At 42.2% G+C, this 20473-nt stretch overlaps 1 protein-coding gene across 3 annotated transcripts in view; it reads right to left on the minus strand.

Annotated features, from left to right (window-relative positions):
* Positions 1-216: 216 nt before the first annotated feature.
* Positions 217-20473, minus strand: part of RIDA (reactive intermediate imine deaminase A homolog) — a 48898-nt gene continuing 28641 nt past the window's right edge. For all 3 annotated transcript variants that reach the window (XM_069731633.1, XM_069731634.1, XM_069731635.1), the window contains exons 2-6: positions 6808-6913; positions 3586-3640; positions 3061-3129; positions 2602-2657; positions 217-453 (exon numbers count right to left, since the gene is read on the minus strand). In XM_069731633.1, the coding sequence (XP_069587734.1) occupies positions 385-453; positions 2602-2657; positions 3061-3129; positions 3586-3640; positions 6808-6913 (355 nt within the window). In that variant the 3' untranslated portion in view covers positions 217-384. The remainder of the gene's footprint in view (positions 454-2601; positions 2658-3060; positions 3130-3585; positions 3641-6807; positions 6914-20473) is intronic.

The following is a 20473-nucleotide window of genomic DNA, read 5'->3' on the forward strand; positions in this document are numbered from 1 at the left end:
CAACAAAATTATTAAAAGATAGATTTACTGTTGATGTAAAAAAAAAAAAAAAACAACAAAAAAACACACCAGGCAAAATGGGTACACTGTTAGAGATGAGCAAATCGATTTGCCAGAACTTGGCCTAATGGCCACATCAGTAGTTTGTGGCCTTTGTATGGGAGCCACATCCTACCTGCAGAAATCCACAGAAAAAAAATAAATAAATCACACAAGTCTGGAAGTATTAACATTTATTCCAATCCAAAATACCAATGCCCAGCAAAATGTTGTATACAATGTCCAGGATGCATCTCGGCACTAAACATTAGGAATGTTGAAACCATTAAAGTTATTGTGATTTTATGAAATACTAAAGAAAAGACCGTTCTGTGAAAATGATATTTATAGGGAACTGGAAACCTCAGTGATCGGTCCAAGGACTGCGATGGCTTCAATTTCTACTCTTCCTCCCTCAAAAAAAAAAAGCAAAAACAATAAAGATGTTAGGGTGCAGATGGTATACCTGTAGGAATACAGTGAAATACTAAAAGGCAAAATGGGAAGACTGTCAGGTTATCAATTGGCTCCTGAAAAGCATTTGAACTTAGAGAGTGGTCTGAAAATCAGTGTTGGTGATCAGCAGGTTGCCCCTCGCTGTCAGGGATTGCAGTATTACATGTATACAATGAATGGCTCATGTACTCCAGGTCCAGCCAAGCTCCTCTACCAAGTTATATATATATATACAGGTCCTTCTCAAAAAATTAGCATATAGTGTTAAATTTCATTATTTACCATAATGTAATGATTACAATTAAACTTTCATATATTATAGATTCATTATCCACCAACTGAAATTTGTCAGGTCTTTTATTGTTTTAATACTGATGATTTTGGCATACAACTCCTGATAACCCAAAAAACCTGTCTCAATAAATTAGCATATTTCACCCATCCAATCAAATAAAAGTGTTTTTTAATAACAAACAAAAAAACCAACAAATAATAATGTTCAGTTATGCACTCAATACTTGGTCGGGAATCCTTTGGCAGAAATGACTGCTTCAATGCGGCGTGGCATGGAGGCAATCAGCCTGTGACACTGCTGAGATGTTATGGAGGCCCAGGATGCTTCAATAGCAGCCTTAAGCTCATCCAGAGTGTTGGGTCTTGCGTCTCTCAACTTTCTCTTCACAATATCCCACAGATTCTCTATGGGGTTCAGGTCAGGAGAGTTGGCAGGCCAATTGAGCACAGTAATACCATGGTCAGTAAACCATTTACCAGTGGTTTTGGCACTGTGAGCAGGTGCCAGGTCGTGCTGAAAAATGAAATCTTCATCTCCATAAAGCATTTCAGCCGATGGAAGCATGAAGTGCTCCAAAATCTCCTGATAGCTAGCTGCATTGACCCTGCCCTTGATGAAACACAGTGGACCAACACCAGCAGCTGACATGGCACCCCACACCATCACTGACTGTGGGTACTTGACACTGGACTTCAGGCATTTTGGCATTTCCTTCTCCCCAGTCTTCCTCCAGACTCTGGCACCTTGATTTCCGAATGACATGCAAAATTTGCTTTCATCAGAAAAAAGTACTTGGGACCACTTAGCAACAGTCCAGTGCTGCTTCTCTGTAGCTCAAAAGTGGCTTTACCTGGGGAATGCGGCACCTGTAGCCCATTTCCTGCACACGCCTGCAACACGTCCACTGCTTCCTCAGGTTCCCCAAGGTCTGGAATCGGTCCTTCTCCACAATCTTCCTCAGGGTCTGGTCTCCTCTTCTTGTTGTACAGCGTTTTCTGCCACATTGTTTCCTTCCAACAGACTTACCATTGAGGTGCCTTGATACAGCACTCTGGGAACAGCCTATTTGTTGAGAAATTTCTTTCTGGGTCTTACCCTCTTGCTTGAGGGTGTCAATGATGGCCTTCTTGACATCTGTCAGGTCGCTAGTCTTACCCATGATGGGGGTTTTGAGTAATGAACCAGGCAGGGAGTTTATAAAAGCCTCAGGTATCTTTTGCATGTGTTTAGAGTTAATTAGTTGATTCAGAAGATTAGGGTAATAGGTCGTTTAGAGAACCTTTTCTTGATATGCTAATTTATTGAGACAGGTTTTTTGGGTTATCAGGAGTTGTATGCCAAAATCATCAGTATTAAAACAATAAAAGACCTGACAAATTTCAGTTGGTGGATAATGAATCTATAATATATGAAAGTTTAATTGTAATCATTACATTATGGTAAATAATGAAATTTAACACTATATGCTAATTTTTTGAGAAGGACCTGTATGTTGAATAATAATAAAAAAACTGTAAACCTGCTTTCTACGCCCCACGCAGGAGCTCCTGTACATAAACCTAACTACTCTTGGCCATCTTTTTTAGTCTGTGTCCTATGGGATATTTTAGTCCTTCAGCTTTCTCCATTGGTCAGCAGCTACTTTATGGACGCAGCCCAGGGGTCCCCACAGATCCTTTGATAGGATTGAAAGGTTGAGGTATGTGGAGTGGCTTGTGCAAAGTCTGTCTGTGAGTTGACGATTTGCTCACTCATATCCTGTTGAAATCTATTAGCCGGTGTAAAATAATTTTTACAAAACACACACTTACTCTTGGCAAAGCAGCAACCTGGTAGGCAGCTCTTGCTGGGTAATTACTCCGAAAAACTGTGAAATAAAAACACATCATTACGGTACCAAGTGCAAAAAATAGAGATATTAAAATGACAACCCGCTTATATCCCAGGGCCATGTGCGTTAGACTAAGGATTCTCCATATACAAAGCACGGTAGTGCTGTAAGTGTCACAGCGCGGGGTACACCCAATTCTTCTGTCAGGGTGGTCTGGAAACACTTGACTGGTTGCACTGTGGAGAAGACCAGCCCTGTCGATGTGCCTTATATGAGTTGGTGGGTGGTCATCCTGGAACTACTGTAGATAGACAAGAATGGCTTCTTCTCAGTGATAGGATGTCCGTAGTCCTCAATATTTGATTTTGCTTGGATAGTTGATTTTTTTTTTTATTCATAAAAGTTGACGCTACATACGTGACGTTTTCCCAATACTTACATTGCTTGTAAATGTCATTAACGTCATTAAAATCATTGATATCTGCCAATAAGACTGTAGTCTTCACAACTAGAAGAAAATCATGGGATGATGTTATGTTCGATATCATAATTAGACAATATACGCAGGTGAAATAAAAGTGGCATATGCAAAAAGACGTTTGGCTACTGCATTGCTTCTTTGCCAGTGTTTGTGCCAATAAATCCAGTTTTAGGAAACCAAAATGTTGTGATCACAAGGGGATCAGACGCTGGGACCCCCAACAATCGTAAGAACGAGGATCACAAATTCTCCTGTGTGAATGAGGCGAAGGTTCTGCTGCTGCTCCTGTGCGGGACTGATGGAGACAGCAGAGCGTAGCGCTATCTAGTGAGTACGGCTAGAGCGCCATCGCTCATACACACCCTGCGCTAACTCTGCATTGTCGTGGCTGCAGGCGGTCCGAACACTCCGACACTCCCGTGATAAGAGATGAGCACTTATACAACACACACACACACTGTATAACTAAAACATCATACATACCGTTGCTGTAATCACATCCTGCTGCTTTAAGAATTTCACCCATATTCACCAAGGCCTGGAAACAACGTGAATGCGTTAATGCCATACGGCACTATTCTAACATGGTGGCGATATTCTACCTTAGTCTTCAAAAACATCAAAATAACAGCGGTCAAAGATAGGAATCAAACTACGGACCGAATACAAGAACGGAACAATTCCTCCTATTCTGATCGTTACACTTCCGACCTTAAGGCTATGTGCACACGTTGCAGAATTGCCGAGGAAATTTCCGCGTCAATTCTGCAACTCCCTGCAGTGGGTATAACACATGCAGAATTGACAAGCATATTCCCGTTAAACACTAGTGTTTTGCAAGCATAATTGGCTTGCAGAATGCTAGCGTTTTCCAAGCAATCTGTAGCATCGCTTGGAAAACTGATTGACAGGTTGGTCACACTTGTCAAACCGAGTGTTTGACAAGTGTGACCAACTTTTTACTATTGATGCTGCCTATGCAGCATCACTAATAAAAAGATAGAATGTTAAAAAGATATAATGTTAAAAATAATTAAAAAAATAAAAAATAGTGATATTCTCACCTTCCAGTGGCCCCCGCAGTGTTCCCGCTCCTCGTGATGCTCCCCACACTTCCCGTTGTCAGTAATGCCTAGCGGCAATAATAGAGTATATCGTGGCACAGCTGTGTCGGTGCTCAAGAGAGGTTTCCCACACCAGTAATCAAATAGTAAGTAAATGACTTGGCACTCAACTAGGTGGATAGTGATAATAAAGAAAATATTTTTATTACTTGAGTAGCAGTCCAGCAAAATAAAACGTTTCGGTCAAATAATCAGACCTTCTTCAGTAAGGCCGACTGCTGATGTGTGGATACTTAAGGCACTGATATATGTAAAGAGGCTCCTTATGTTGGAAGCTATTTGGAACCTCAAAGGAAGAGCCAATGTCCTTGGAGTAAAGTGGTCTAAGCCACAGTATAGAATAGGAGCAGCGATGACCTAATGTGCAAGGATATATGGATAGGGTTCCATAGAAAACTGTCACTACAGGAGGGCTCCGGAATAAGACAGGCAGAGGGAGTACATCAACGCGGCAATGACCCCAGATGACGTAGCATCACACATAGGCAGCATCAATAGTAAAAAGTTTGTCACACTTGTCAAACACTGTTTGACAAGTGTGACCAACCTGTCAGTTTTCCAAGCGATGCTACAGATCGCTTGGAAAACGCTAGTATTCTGCAAGCTAATTACGCTTGCAAAACACTAGTGTTTAATGGGAATATGCATGCCAATTCTGCATGCGTTATACCCGCGTCAGGGAGTTGCAGAATTGCCACGGAAATTTCCGCGGCAATTCTGCAACGTGTGCACATAGCCTAACACTTTGTGGTCCAGCTCAGTGAATGAGCAGCTATCATTACAGGGAATATTCAGATATTGGGCGGTTATTGTAAATCTCTATTTAGAAATGATAATAAATGATGAAGCACAATCTCACATTCCCAATTGTCTATATACTCAGCTTTATTATCCTCCAAATGTCAGATACACGACCCCTGCGGCTACCAGAGCAGGATTAACAGCACCATTATTCTGGTACAATACCACCACTACCTCATCTACAGATTACTACATATTAGTGTTGGGAATTTAGTTAATTAGGACACTAGTAGGTGGCTTTGGTAGCAGAAAGGATTTTTCCTGTGTTCGCCTGGTGCATATTCGCCCATATAAAGCATGCATAGGATCCACTACAAAAGCCTGTGCACAGTGCCCATACCACCTTGCGGCCATACTGCACCTCCGACTTTACAGAGGCACACTGCTCCCTCTCATGGATTATCTGATCCCTTATTTGGGAAAATACTAGCTTAATTTTCTCCCTGTAGCCGCTGCTCCAATAATCCTGGCACGCAGGCTGCAAATGCTATTCACCTGCGGTTTACTTCCACATCTGCATCCCGACATGACACGCAAAAAGGGAGAACGTATCAGGATAAGTGCACACTGTGTCTGTACATTTAGCCAAAAGTATACGTCAAGGGCTTATCACGACTTACTCTTTAACGATCCCATAGGTCACAATTTATCAGACACAGACAAAAGTGTATTTTTTGCCCCATCTGACCAGTTTGTGTCTGTGTTCGGTTTTTTAATGCATAGGAAATAGCAGTATACAGAAGGCAACCACAATAAAACATATATACCATGCAGTATATGTGTTTTTTTGTTCTCAATGGTTCCCTATGGATGATGTATGTCTAAGCACCCATTCTGACTGTGGCTTCTGTCGGGTGTATGCCTCCTGTGCACCTTGAGAAATACTGCTAAGCTGCAGATGTGGAAGTAATCTGCAGGTTAATAGCATTTGGAGCCTGCGTGCCAGGATTATTGGAGCAGCGGCTACAGGGAGAAAATTAAGTTAGGGTTACCCCAACTCTAGCCACTTGCTTACAGTCATCGGGACGGTGTAGGGACATGTTAAAGTCACCACTAACTACAAAGTGAGAGGATTGTAATCGCTCACCAGAACATTGATTGATTGACAGCCTGCTACGCACACACACGCTGCAGTGCAGTTTGTCAATCAATGTGCTGGTGAGTGATTGAAATCACTCCGCACTGCCCCAATGACTGAAAGCAAGTGGCTGCAGGGAAGAAAGAACTTAATTTTCGCTCTGTAGCCGCTGCTCTGGTGAGCCAGGTGCACAGGATTTACACAATATTTATCAGCATATGTGCAGGTTAATTAACATTTCTCAAAGTTCTAAGCTGCCTTTAAACTATTTAATACATTTTTACAGGGTAGAAAAGTCGGAGGATTGCCCTATGTCTGTGCCAAAGATAACAATTTTTAACTTTTTCTTACCGCTTTTGAGAAGTGGTAAGAAGAGCAGCCGGGGTCAGGTAGGAGGGAGTGCAGTCAAGATTGGTCAAAACAGATTAATTGTAATGTATTTCATGGTCCATATATGAACCACAATGCCCAGACTAACCACGAGCCTCCTGACCTGCAGTGACAGTTTCATAGACAAATGGTCATCTCGGGAATTACGATCAGTTTTCGAACCGTGAAATATGTCCGTCTGAACTTGGCCTTAATAAAGATTCAGCAACTGGCAAATAAATATTCTCACTTAAGACTTGCCAGTTACATGGCCAATTATAAAATGTCAGCCATTGGAGAATCATATAAAGTACAGTAGAAATAATATTTTACCTGCTTTGCCTCATTCTTAACCCCACCAGGCACAAGCTGCCCACTTGCAGGATCCATGCCGAGCTGCCCGGACACATACATGGTCTTATCCACCACCACCGCTTGACTGCAACACAGAACACAAGCCGACCATTACCAAAAACAACGTTTACCAAGCAAGTAGAAAAAGCCAAGTTTCCCATTAGGTCCTCCTCCCTCCCATCCCCCCGACAGGAACTTTATAGAAAAGGTGCGTTTTGTAGAAAGTTGAGATTAGCGGTTTCATCATTGGGCTCCCGGTATTTAGTTATCAGGTAAGAAGTCTGAAAATGCTGGAAATCAAATGATGATTCATGTTAACGGCAAGCGCCCTGTATGAGCAAGAATAAGGTTAGTTATAAAACAAGATTTAGGCTGACAAATTCTCTCAGAACTTTCTCTTCTCCCCAGATTTATTTGCTTACAGCAACAGCGAAACCAGCATGTGGCACTTGATGAGCGCTGAGGGTGCGGAAACTCCCAAGTGTCTATAATGAGGTTCAAGGCCTGCCATGGTGTCTGTTGGTTAGCCATGAAGGAAAAAAAAAAAAAGAATAATACAGCATGTGACCTTATGTTTTCCTTATGAAATGTAATGGAATCTTCCTCTACTCCCATACTTACACTGATTTTGCTGGGGATGGATTTTTTGCTAAATTGATTGGCTGCAGCAGTGACGTTCGTTGTCGACGTTACTTCATAGCTGCATTCAAAGCACTGAAACCCAAGTAGCAGCGGAGAGCTGGTGCTGGACTTGGGAGGGGGGATACTAACTTATTTTAGGGTCCCACTTTCCTGGAGCTGAAAAACCCCTTTAAAATCCTGTCTACTTTAATATTAGGCAAGAAAACAGTCAAAAATGAAAAGGAGAAAAAAAAAAAATTTGTTTTTCCAACCAATTTTATTGGTTTTACAAATTTAATAGAGGTGAAGGGTAAAGGGTAAGGGAAAAAAGGAAAAGAAAAAAAGACAGGCATACATATATATACTGTCAGGGGCGTAATTATAGCGGTCGCAGCTGCAACGGGGCCCGGACTGCTTAGGGGCCCGTCCATCCATGGACAGTAGTGAAGGAGAATGACCCAACCATTGTGACCCACAGCAGGGAGCAGTCACCGCAGGTCCTCCAGTTACATGGGGGAAGATGGATTGAATGCTCACCTGATCCAACCTTGTGACCTGAGAGCGGCGTGTCCACAGGTCCTTCAGCTGCACACGTTTTTTCCCATCTGCAGCGTCACAGTCTCAGTGTCCGTCCCGCTCACCCGCCTTCCCCCCCGGGTCACTATCAGCTGATATCGGAGCCACAATAAGAGCAGGAGTCTTTATTACAGATGTCCGACAGGTCTTCTTAGATCTATAAGGCTTTGATACCATTGGGTTTTGGCAGTGATCCAATTTATGAGGTAAATGTCCAGTCACTTTTACCTCAGGAGAACGCAGGCCTCCATTAGGCTTCCCTCCGGTACCTCCCGGTCTCGGAAAAGGAAATTTTTTTGATGTGTCATCTTTTATCCAGGCATATTCTTACAGGTTTTAGGACCAAATATACCCCAAATAAGTAAGCTGCAGTAGCTGAAATAGGGGATTATCAGGAGCTATGCAGAAGCACGTCCGCTCCTGTCCCCTGCAAACCACGCCCCCGGAGAAAAAAAATTGTACTATGTGAATGAGCTTCTCAATCATTTTACGGTTAAAACAATGATGCCTGTTACTTGTACAGATTACGCTTTGTTGTACCTGTGCATCCGGCTACAAAACAAACCACTATACTTTTACTGAAGATTTATCATGGATTTCCATGCTGGGTCTCGTTTCATTCTGGTCTCCACGTTCAGTGGTGTATAACCGCTGCAGCCAATCACACTCTGCTAGGGGCAGAGAAATCGGCGGCAGAGGGATGTACTCCATTTTTTCAGAGAGATTGGCATCAAGATCTATATGGATTTGAACAGATCTGGCACGGAGGACTTTCCTGTGGATTCCTGCAGTATGGTTATGCAGAAAATCCACATTGTGTGCACATAACCTAAGGCTTCATGAACATGGCCCTAGACCTGATCCATATCCCAAATACAGCAATATATCTCTGTGCGGTCCTGACTTTAGACAAGAGACAAAAATAAAATAAAATGCATCGTCGCACTTTGCTTCTACGAAATAGTCCAAAAACTTAGCCCCATGTAAATACTAATTAATTAGCCTAACGAAAGAAAAACAAACTTCAGCTTTTCAAAAACTGCTTGGCTTGTAAGAAAATACCCAAGTGTTAAAGTTGTTGAGTGGTCAGTCACACCTATAAAGATATCCAAGAAGTATTGTTTCTCCTTGTGGAGATTGACATGCTAAGCATGCCGAGATGAGGAGACTTAAAGCCGCAGTGCTCCTCTGGGAAATATGCAAATTGTCTCTTCAGAGAGGAAGGGAACTAGAACTTTAGTGCCACCTATTGGAAGTAGCAATCCTAAAAGTCAATGTCGACCCTTTAACTAGCCTTGTCACATGACTTAGGATAAAAGCCAAACCAGAATCTCAATTTGCAGACTCTGTTTCGGGGTACTGCCCCTCAGCAGTGCAAAGTGGAGATCTGGTTTGGCTGTGTGAGAGGCGTCCGACCGATATCCAAGAAGTATATAAGATAAGATCATAAGATAATGATGGTCATCCCATCATTATAGGAACTCTACAAACAACACATGGTTGCCCAAACAAAGAGATCCAGAGTAATATGCATAAAGGCTTTATTAACCCCTTAGTGACAGAGCCAATTTGGTACTTAATGACCGGGCCAATTTTTGCAATTCTGACCACTGTCACTTTATGAGGTTATAACTCTGGAACGCTTCAATGGATCCCGCTGATTATGAGATTGTTTTTTCGTGACATATTGTACTTCATGTTAGTGGTAACATTTCTTCGATATTACTTGCGATTATTTATGAAAAAAATGGAAATATGGCGAAAATTTTTAAAATTTTGCAATTTTCAAACTTTGTATTATTATGCCCTTAAATCAGAGAGATATGTCACGAAAAATAGTTAATAAATAACATTTCCCACATGTCTACTTTACATCAGCACAATTTTGGAAACAACATTTTTTTTTGTTAGGGAGTTAAGGGTTAAAAGTTGACCAGCAATTTCTCATTTTTACAACACCATTTTTTTTTTAGGGACCACATCACATTTGAAGTCATTTTGAGGGGTCTATATGATAGAAAATAATGAAGTGTGACACCATTCTAAAAACTACACCCCTCAAGGTTCTCAAAACCACATTCAAGAAGTTTATTAACCCTTTACGTGCTTCACAGGAACTGAAACAATGTGGAAGGTAAAAATGAACATTTAACTTTTTTTTGCAAACATCTTAATTCAGAACCATTTTTTTATTTTCACAAGTGTAAAAACAGAAATGTAACCATAAATTTTGTTATGCAATTTCTCCTGAATACGCCAATACCCCATATGTGGGGGTAAACCACTTTTTGGGCGCACCGCAGAACTTAGAAGTGAAGGAGCGCCGTTTGACTTTTTCAATGCAGAATTGGCTGGAATTGAGATCGGACACCATGTCACGTTTAGAGAGCCCCTGATGTGCTAAAACAGTGGAAACCCCCCACAATTGAGACCATTTTGGAAACTAGACCCCTTAAGGAACTTATCTAGATGTGCGGTGAGCACTTTGAACCCCCAAGTGCTTCACAGAAGTTTATAACGTAGAGCCGTGAAAATAAAAAAATCGCTTTTGTTTACACAAAAATGATCTTTTCGCTCACAAATTCTTATTTTCACAAGGGTAACAGGAGAAATTAGACCACAAAAGTTGTTGTGCAATTTCTCCTGAGTACGCTGATACCCAATATGTGGGGGTAAACCACTGTTTGGGTGCACCGCAGAGCTTGGAAGAGAAGGAGTGCCGTTTTACTTTTTCAATGTAGAATTGGCTGGAATTGAGATTGGACGCCATGTTGCGTTTGGAGAGCCCCTGATGTGCCTAAACAGTAGAAATCCCCCACAAGTGACCCCATTTTTGAAACTAGACCCCCCATGGAACTTATCTAGATGTGTGGTGAGAACTTTGAATGCCCAAGTGCTTCACAGAAGTTTATAATGCAGAGTCGTGAAAATAAAAAATATTTTTTTTTCCACAAAAAAGATTTTTTAGCCCCCAAGTTTTTATTTTCACAAGGGTAACAAGAGAAATTGGACCCCAAAAGTTGTTGTCCAATTTGTCCTGAGTATGCTGGTACCCCATATGTGGGGGTAAACCACTGTTTGGGCGCACGGCAGAGCTCGGAAGGGAAGGAGCGCCTTTTTGGAATGCAGACTTTGATAGAATGGTCTGTGGGCATTATGTTGCGATTGCAGAGCCCCTGATGTACCTAAACTGTAGTAACCCCCCACAAGTGACCCCGTTTTGGAAACTAGACCCCCCAAGGAACTTATATAGATGTGTGGTGAGAACTTTGAATGCCCAAGTGCTTCACAGAAGTTTATAATGCAGAGTCATAAAAAAAATATATATATATTTTTCCACAAAAAGGATTTTGTAGCCCCCAAGTTTTTATTTTCACAAGGGTAACAAGAGAAATTGGACCCCAGAAGTTGTTGTCCAATTTATCCCAAGTATGCTGATGCCAAATATGTGGGGGTAACCCACTGTTTGGGCGCACGGCAGAGCTCAGAAGGGAGGGAGCACCATTTGACTTTTTGAGCGCAAAATTGGCTGTCGTGTTTGGAGACCCCCTGATGTACCTAACCAGTGGAAACCCCCCAATTCTAGCTCCAACCCTAACCCCAACACACCCCTAACCCTGATCCCAACCCGATCCATAATCCTAATCACTAACCCTAACCATAATCACAACCCTTACCCCAAAACAACCCTTATGTCAACCCTAACCATAACCCTAATCAAAACCCTAAATCCAACACACCCCGAATCCTAATCTCAACCCTAACCTCAAACCTAACCCTAATCCCAATACACCCCTAATCACAACCCTAACCTTAACCCTAATCCCAAACCTAACCCTAATCCCAAGCGTAACCCTAATGCCAACCCTAACCCTAATACCAACCCTAATCCAAACCCTAACCCTAATCCCAACTCTAACCCTAACTTTAGCCCCAACCCTAACCCTAGCCCTAGGGCTACTTTCACACTTGCATCGTTTGGCATCCGTCGCAATCCGTCATTTTGGACAAGAAACGGATCCTGCAAATGTGCCCGCAGGATGCGTTTTTTGCCCATAGACTTGTATTGCCGACGGATTGTGACGGATGGCCACACGTCGCGTCCGTAGTGCACTGGATCAGTGTTTTTGCGGACCGTCAGCACAAAAAAACGTTCAATGTAACGTTTTTGTGTACGTCGCATCCGCCATTTCTGACCGCGCATGTGTGGCCGTAACTCCGCCCCCTCCTCCCTAGGACATAGATTGGGCAGCGGATGCGTTGAAAAACTACATCTGCTGCCCACGTTGTGCACAATTTTCACAACGTGCGTCGGTATGTCGGGCCGATGCATTGCGACGGCCCCGTACCGACGTAAGTGTGAAAGAAGCCTAACCCTAAATTTAGCGCCAACCCTAACCCTAAATTTAGCCCTAACCCTAACCCTAGCCCTAACTCTAGCCCTAACCCTAACCTTAGCCCTACCCCTAACCCTACCCTACCCCTAACCCTAATTTTAGCCCCAACTGCTCTTCTCCTGCCGGCCGGCAGATGGAGACAGATGGCGGGCGCACTGCGCATGCGCCCGCCATTTTCTTTTGCCCAGAAGATGCCGGCGGCCAGGAGGAGCAGCAGGAGGATCCAGGGACACAGGTGAGTATGATAGGGTCCCCGAATCCCCCTATTTCTCTGTCCTCTGATGTGCGATCACATCAGAGGACAGAGAATTACAGTTAGCTTTTTTTTTTTTTTGCGGTCGCCGGTAAACAGTTAATTACCGGCGATCGCAAAACAGGGGTCGCTAAAACCGACCCCCGATCATGCTCTTTGGGGTCTCGGCTACCCCCGGCAGCCGAGACCCCAAAGATTCTCACGGGGGCCGGCGCCGCCATTTTCAAGATGGCGGCGCTCACCGGGAGCCACGAGGAGCATCGGGGGAGATAGGAAAGTATTGGGGGGCTACCTGGGACCCCTTTTCTCTATCCTCCGATGTGCGATCACATCGGAGGATAGAGAAATTAAAAAGAGATCGCTTTTTTTTGCGATCGCCGTTAAACGGTTAATTACCGGCGATCACAAATGCGGGGTGGGTTAAAAAACCCCCGAATCATGTTCTCTGGGGTCTCGGCTACCCCTGGTAGCCGAGACCCCGGAGAAAATCCGACTCTGGGGGGCGCTATTTACTTTTCCACAGCGCCGTTAATTAACGGAGCTGTGGTTTAAGTACCCTTAGCGGCCGCCGTTAAAAGGCGTATCGGCGGTCGCTAAGGGGTTAAAGAACAAAATAACATGCATAAAACTTGCCCAAGCACCCTAACATAAGGTGGAGGCTGTGTGCAGTATATTCAATCAAATTATCATTTAGCATGGTAGTGGTATCAAGATGACATGCTCAATTCTGTACCTCTCAAGCTGCCCCAGCATGCCCAGAATGTAACATCAGTAACAATACACATAAACCATCTGTGTGGCCATATCTACCTGCAAGTAGCAGCACAGCGTTCCACCTCACCCCAACGCACGTTTCGCACCTGGCTTCTTCTGGCCACACAGATGGTTTATGTATATTGTTACTGATGTTACATTCTGCTAGGTTACTTGTTTTCTATTATCTGTAAAACTACATTAGTTAGAATTTTGAAACTCAAGGTAATCCTCAGGTATATAGTTGTTAGTAATATCCAATTGTTCATATATTTTTATGTTATAGGCATCTCGTATAGCAACGCTTTTTTTGTGACTACCCCAGATTCACGTACCTGGGGCCTTTGAGGCCTGCTTTGGTTTACATGTACTCCTCAGTCTTTTTGTCTGTACTGTTGTTGGGGAAGAACTTATGACTCAGTCTTTATGACTATTTGGTCGATGGCTGTTGCTGGGAAGAGTGTGGATTCTGCCTGACATGGTAATGTGATCCTGGAAGGGAGTTTCCCCTCACAAAGTAACGTGATTATGATGTCAGTACAGGTCCTTTAGTCCTAAATCCTAGTTGCTGGAGAGACTTTGGAGGAAGAAGTCAGCTTTCTTTGGTCTGTAACAAAGAACCTTTCTGAGCTCCAAAACCAGAGGCTTCTACTGCACTTACAAGAAAGTGATCTGTTGAAGGTAAGAGTAGGGGGGCTGTACTTTACCCTAAGCACACAAACACTAACAAAGTCTTAGCACACACAGTGTATAGTGCACAAGCCTGATTGTAATCTTTATTTTTTACTTTTCATTTTAGTTTACTCACATCTAAGATTACAATGGCACAGTCTACATCAAGGGGACTGACTGTCCAAGAAATTGAGGCGATTATTTTCAATAGTGATGAAGACAATGACATTTCTTTGTCGGATGAAGAGTATATTCCACCAGCTAATGTATCAACTTCATCGTCCAGCGATTCCTCAGATGATGAAGAAGTAATGGATCCAGCAGAATGTGCAAGTAGAACATCTAAAACAAATGTTTTTGGAACAGTACTGCTGTGGCTCATGCACGCACCCCATCACATAACATTATTAGAGTTGTAGAGCTGTCGGAATTTCCCAATTCATGTCCAAAAAAGATGTTTTCAGTAAATTTGTTTCAGATGATATTGCAGATGAGGTAGTTTTGTGTACGAATGTGGAAGGTAAACGTATTGCTTCGGAAAAAAAAAAAAAACTTGGAAAAATTTAACTAAAGAGGAACTATATGGCTATATTGGCCTTACTCTTCTGGCAGGGTCGACTAAATCATATGATGTGCCAATCAGAGAGTTATTTCTGAACCCATTTGCAGATCCACATTACAAAGCCACTATGTCCGTAGATAGATTTGAGGCTATTTGGAGATGCATTCGTTTTGATGAAAAGAGAACTCGGCCTGTGAGGTTGGCAACCGATAAATTAGCGCCTATTAGCTATATATGGAATCTTTTTATCAAGAACTGTTACAAACTTTACAATTCTAGCGAATATGTGACAGTGGACGAACAACTTCTTGCCTTTAGGGGACGTTGCAAATTTATCCAATATATGCCCAGTAAGCCAGCTAAATACGGCATAAAAATTTTCTAGATGTGCGATTCAGCAACTTATTATGGGATGAATGGCATGATTTACTGTGGAAAAGAAGCTGACGCTCCAGTCCAGAAAGATCTACAGGTCCTTCTCAAAAAATTAGCATATAGTGTTAAATTTCATTATTTACCATAATGTAATGATTACAATTAAACTTTCATATATTATAGATTCATTATCCACCAACTGAAATTTGTCAGGTCTTTTATTGTTTTAATACTGATGATTTTGGCATACAACTCCTGATAACCCAAAAAACCTGTCTCAATAAATTAGCATATTTCACCCATCCAATCAAATAAAAGTGTTTTTTAATAACAAACAAAAAAACCAACAAATAATAATGTTCAGTTATGCACTCAATACTTGGTCGGGAATCCTTTGGCAGAAATGACTGCTTCAATGCGGCGTGGCATGGAGGCAATCAGCCTGTGACACTGCTGAGATGTTATGGAGGCCCAGGATGCTTCAATAGCGGCCTTAAGCTCATCCAGAGTGTTGGGTCTTGCGTCTCTCAACTTTCTCTTCACAATATCCCACAGATTCTCTATGGGGTTCAGGTCAGGAGAGTTGGCAGGCCAATTGAGCACAGTAATACCATGGTCAGTAAACCATTTACCAGTGGTTTTGGCACTGTGAGCAGGTGCCAGGTCATGCTGAAAAATGAAATCTTCATCTCCATAAAGCATTTCAGCCGATGGAAGCATGAAGTGCTCCAAAATCTCCTGATAGCTAGCTGCATTGACCCTGCCCTTGATGAAACACAGTGGACCAACACCAGCAGCTGACATGGCACCCCACACCATCACTGACTGTGGGTACTTGACACTGGACTTCAGGCATTTTGGCATTTCCTTCTCCCCAGTCTTCCTCCAGACTGGCACCTTGATTTCCGAATGACATGCAAAATTTGCTTTCATCAGAAAAAAGTACTTGGGACCACTTAGCAACAGTCCAGTGCTGCTTCTCTGTAGCTCAAAAGTGGCTTTACCTGGGGAATGCGGCACCTGTAGCCCATTTCCTGCACACGCCTGTGCACGGTGGCTCTGGATGTTTCCACACTAGACTCAGTCCACTGCTTCCTCAGGTTCCCCAAGGTCTGGAATCGGTCCTTCTCCACAATCTTCCTCAGGGTCCGGTCTCCTCTTCTCGTTGTACAGCGTTTTCTGCCACATTGTTTCCTTCCAACAGACTTACCATTGAGGTGCCTTGATACAGCACTCTGGGAACAGCCTATTTGTTGAGAAATTTCTTTCTGGGTCTTACCCTCTTGCTTGAGGGTGTCAATGATGGCCTTCTTGACATCTGTCAGGTCGCTAGTCTTACCCATGATGGGGGTTTTGAGTAATGAACCAGGCAGGGAGTTTATAAAAGCCTCAGGTATCTTTTGCATGTGTTTAGAGTTAATTAGTTGATTCAGAAGATTAGGGTAATAGGTCGTTTAGAGAACCTTTTCTTGATATGCTAATTTATTGAGACAGGTTTTTTGGGTTATCAGGAGTTGTATGCTAAAATCATCAGTATTAAAACAATAAAAGACCTGACAAATTTCAGTTGGTGGATAATGAATCTATAATATATGAAAGTTTAATTGTAATCATTACATTATGGTAAATAATGAAATTTAACACTATATGCTAATTTTTTTAGAAGGACCTGTATGTTCCAACATAATGAAAACACTAGCTTTACCAATTTTCCATTCTGGAAAAAATATCACTATGGATAATTACCGGTATTTTACTAATTTAGAACTGGCCAATTTTTTGCTTCAGAAACAACTAACACTTGTTGGTACAATGAGACCAAACCGCCGCGAAATTCCACCAATAATGAAGCACAATGCACACAGCGACCAATCTACGAGAGTGTATTCGGTTTCTGCAATGAGGCAACAATGGTGTCCTATAAAGCCAAGAAAGAAAAATCTGTGATATTACTGAGCTCAATGCATCACGATGAAAGTATTGACACCAATGACAGGAAACAAAAACCTGAAATTATACTTCATTATAATAAGACAAAAGGAGGTGTTGACAAGATGGACGAAATGATTACTGAATATTCGTGTAAAAGGCAGACTAAACGTTGGCCTGTTGCCCTTTTTTCCCAATATCCTTGATGTGTCATCCCTCAATAGCTATATTGTTTGTCAAACTAATCCAGAATTCCATGCCAACAGGAATGACAAGAGAAGTCTATTTTTGACAGAACTTTGTTATGAACTTTTGATGCCTACTATGCTAGAGAGAAGCAGCACAAAATGCTTATCAAGGCAAATTACAGAGGCAATGATCCGATGTGGAATATGCTTTCAGGAACAGCCAGAGCAAAGAGAAAAAAAAAGAAAGCGCTGCTATATTTGTCCAGCAAAGAAAGAAAGAAAATCGGAGCGTTTCTGTTCTACTTGCGGACAAAATGTATGCAGGGAACATTCTGAAGAAAAAATAATATGCAAGAATTGTCGGGGGAATATGTAAAGTCGAAAATAAATATTCCTGCACCAAGTTTGCTACAGACTTTATGTAAAAACTTTTTATAAGAAAAAATGTATCCATCATAAAAAATTGTACTGAGTGAATATATTGGACGTGCCCGTTTAGTTACATTTTTGTTGTTTTATGTACATAATTTTTTTTTGGAATTATACACATCTTAGGCTATGTTCCAAGTAGCGCTGGGGTTCACCAGAATGGGATCCATAATGGATCTGACCTCCTGGTAACTCCAGCTAAGGCTGATGGAATGCCGGGATTCCACCAGCCTTAGCTGAGGTCACCAGTAGGTCAGATCCATTACGGATCCCCTCCTGGTGGACCCCAGCGCTAGTGGGAATGCATCCTTACTTTGCAAATTTAAAATAAAACTTTGAAAAGTATTTTTATTTGAGTTATTCCATGTTATTTGCACACAGGCCTAAAAGGCCCCAGGTACGTGAATATGGGGTAGTCACAAAAAAAGCGTTGCTATACGAAATGCCTATAACATAAAAATAGACGAACAACTGGAAATTACTAACAACTATATAGCTGAGGAATACCTTGAGTTTCAATATTGTAACTAAAGTAGTTTTACAGAAAATAATAAAAAAGTAACCTGACAGGCCTGCGAGGCCCCAGGTACGCGTTCTACCAGCCTTAGCCGGGGTCACCAGGAGGTCAGATCCATTACGAAATCCCGTCCAGGCGGACCCCAGAGCTAGTGGGAATGCATGCTTACTTTCAAATAACTTTGAAAAAAAATTTTTTTTGAGTTATTCCATGTTATTTGAAAACAGGCCTCAAAGGCCCCAGGTATGTAATAGTGTAGATTTCTATGGTCACGCATTCTAGGGTTAATATAATATGGGACCCTGTCGGAGCCCATAATAGTCAATGGAAACTCTTTGCTTCCATTTGCATTAATTAAAAAGATCCACTTTGTACATACATTTGTTTTTCCCATTCCTTTGAATAGAACAAAAAAGTTAACGGAACCGGAGAGGTAAAAAAAAACCTGTTATTAACCTGCAGACATGGGTTTAACCCCTTCATGACCTTGGGATTTTCCGTGTTCATTTTTTGCTCCCCTTCTTCCCAGAGCCATAACTTTTTTATTTTTTCATCAATATGGCCATGTGAGGGCTTATTTTTTTGTGAAACAAGTTGTACTTTTACACAGTAACATAGTAACATAGTTAGTAAGGCCGAAAAAATACATTTGTCCATCCAGTTCAGCCTATATTCCATCATAATAAATCCCCAGATCTACGTCCTTCTACAGAACCTAATAATTGTATGATACAATATTGTTCTGCTCCAGGAAGACATCCAGGCCTCTCTTGAACCCCTCGACTGAGTTCGCCATCACCACCTCCTCAGGCAAGCAATTCCAGATTCTCACTGCCCTAACAGTAAAGAATCCTCTTCTATGTTGGTGGAAAAACCTTCTCTCCTCCAGACGCAAAGAATGCCCCCTTGTGCCTGTCACCTTCCTTGGTGTAAACAGATCCTCAGCGAGATATTTGTATTGTCCCCTTATATACTTATACATGGTTATTAGATCGCCCCTCAGTCGTCTTTTTTCTAGACTAAATAATCCTAATTTCGCTAATCTATCTGGGTATTGTAGTTCTCCCATCCCCTTTATTAATTTTGTTGCCCTCCTTTGTACTCTCTCTAGTTCCATTATATCCTTCCTGAGCACCGGTGCCCAAAACTGGACACAGTACTCCATGTGCGGTCTAACTAGGGATTTGTACAGAGGCAGTATAATGCTCTCATCATGTGTATCCAGACCTCTTTTAATGCACCCCATGATCCTGTTTGCCTTGGCAGCTGCTGCCTGGCTACTTTTGAACGACATCATTGGTTTTAGCATGTCGTGTACTAGAAAACGTGAAAAAAATTCCAAGTGTGGTGATATTGCAAAAAAAGTGAAATCCCACACTGGTTTTTGATTGGCTTTTTTACTAGGTTCACTAAATGCTAAAACTGACCAGCCATTATGATTCTCCAGGTCATTACGAGTTCATAGACACCAAACATGTCTAGGTTCTCTTTTATCTAAGTGGTGAAAACAAAATTCCAAACTTTGCTTAAAAAAAAAATTGCGCCATTTTCCGATACCCGTAGCGTCTCCATTTTTCATGATCTGGGGTCTGGTGAGGGCTTATTTTTTGCGTGCTGAGCTGGTGTTTTTAGTGATAGCATTTTGGTGCAGATACGTTCTTTTGATCGCCCGTTATTGCATTTTAATGCAATGTCGCGGCGACCAAAAAAAACATAATTCTGGCGTTTCAAATTTTTTCTCGCTACGCCATTTAGCGATCAGGTTAATCCTTTTTTTTATTGATAGATCGGGCGATTCTGAACGCGGCGATACCAAATATGCGTAGGTTTGATTTTTTTTATTGATTTATTTTGAATGGGGTGAAACGGGGGCGATTTAAACTTTTATATTTTTTTTTAATTTTTTTGACTTTTTTTTTTCTTTTGCCATGCTTCAATAGCCTCTATGGGAGACTAGAAGCTGGCACGCCTCTGCTACATAGCAGCGATCATCAGATATGCAGGTGTGCTATGAGCGCGACCACAAGGGGGCGCTCACAGCAGGCCGGCATCAGTAACCATAGAGGTCTCAAGGACCTCTATGGTTACCATTCTGACGCATCGCTGACCCCTGATGATGTGACGGGGGACGGCGATGCGCTCATTTCCGGCCGGAAGTGTTGGTTAAATGCCGCTGTCAGCGTTTGACAGCGGCATTTAACTAGTTCATAGCGGCGGGTGAATCGCGATTTCACCCGCCGCTATTGCGGGTACATGTCAGCTGTTCAAAACAGCTGACATGTCCCGGCTTCGATGCGGGCTCACCGCCGGAGCCCTGCATCAAAGCGCGGTATCTGACCTCGGACGTACTATCCCGTCCGAGGTCAGAAAGAG

This window comes from Ranitomeya imitator, chromosome 6, assembly GCF_032444005.1.
Source record: "Ranitomeya imitator isolate aRanImi1 chromosome 6, aRanImi1.pri, whole genome shotgun sequence".
Taxonomy (NCBI): Eukaryota; Metazoa; Chordata; class Amphibia; order Anura; family Dendrobatidae; genus Ranitomeya; species Ranitomeya imitator.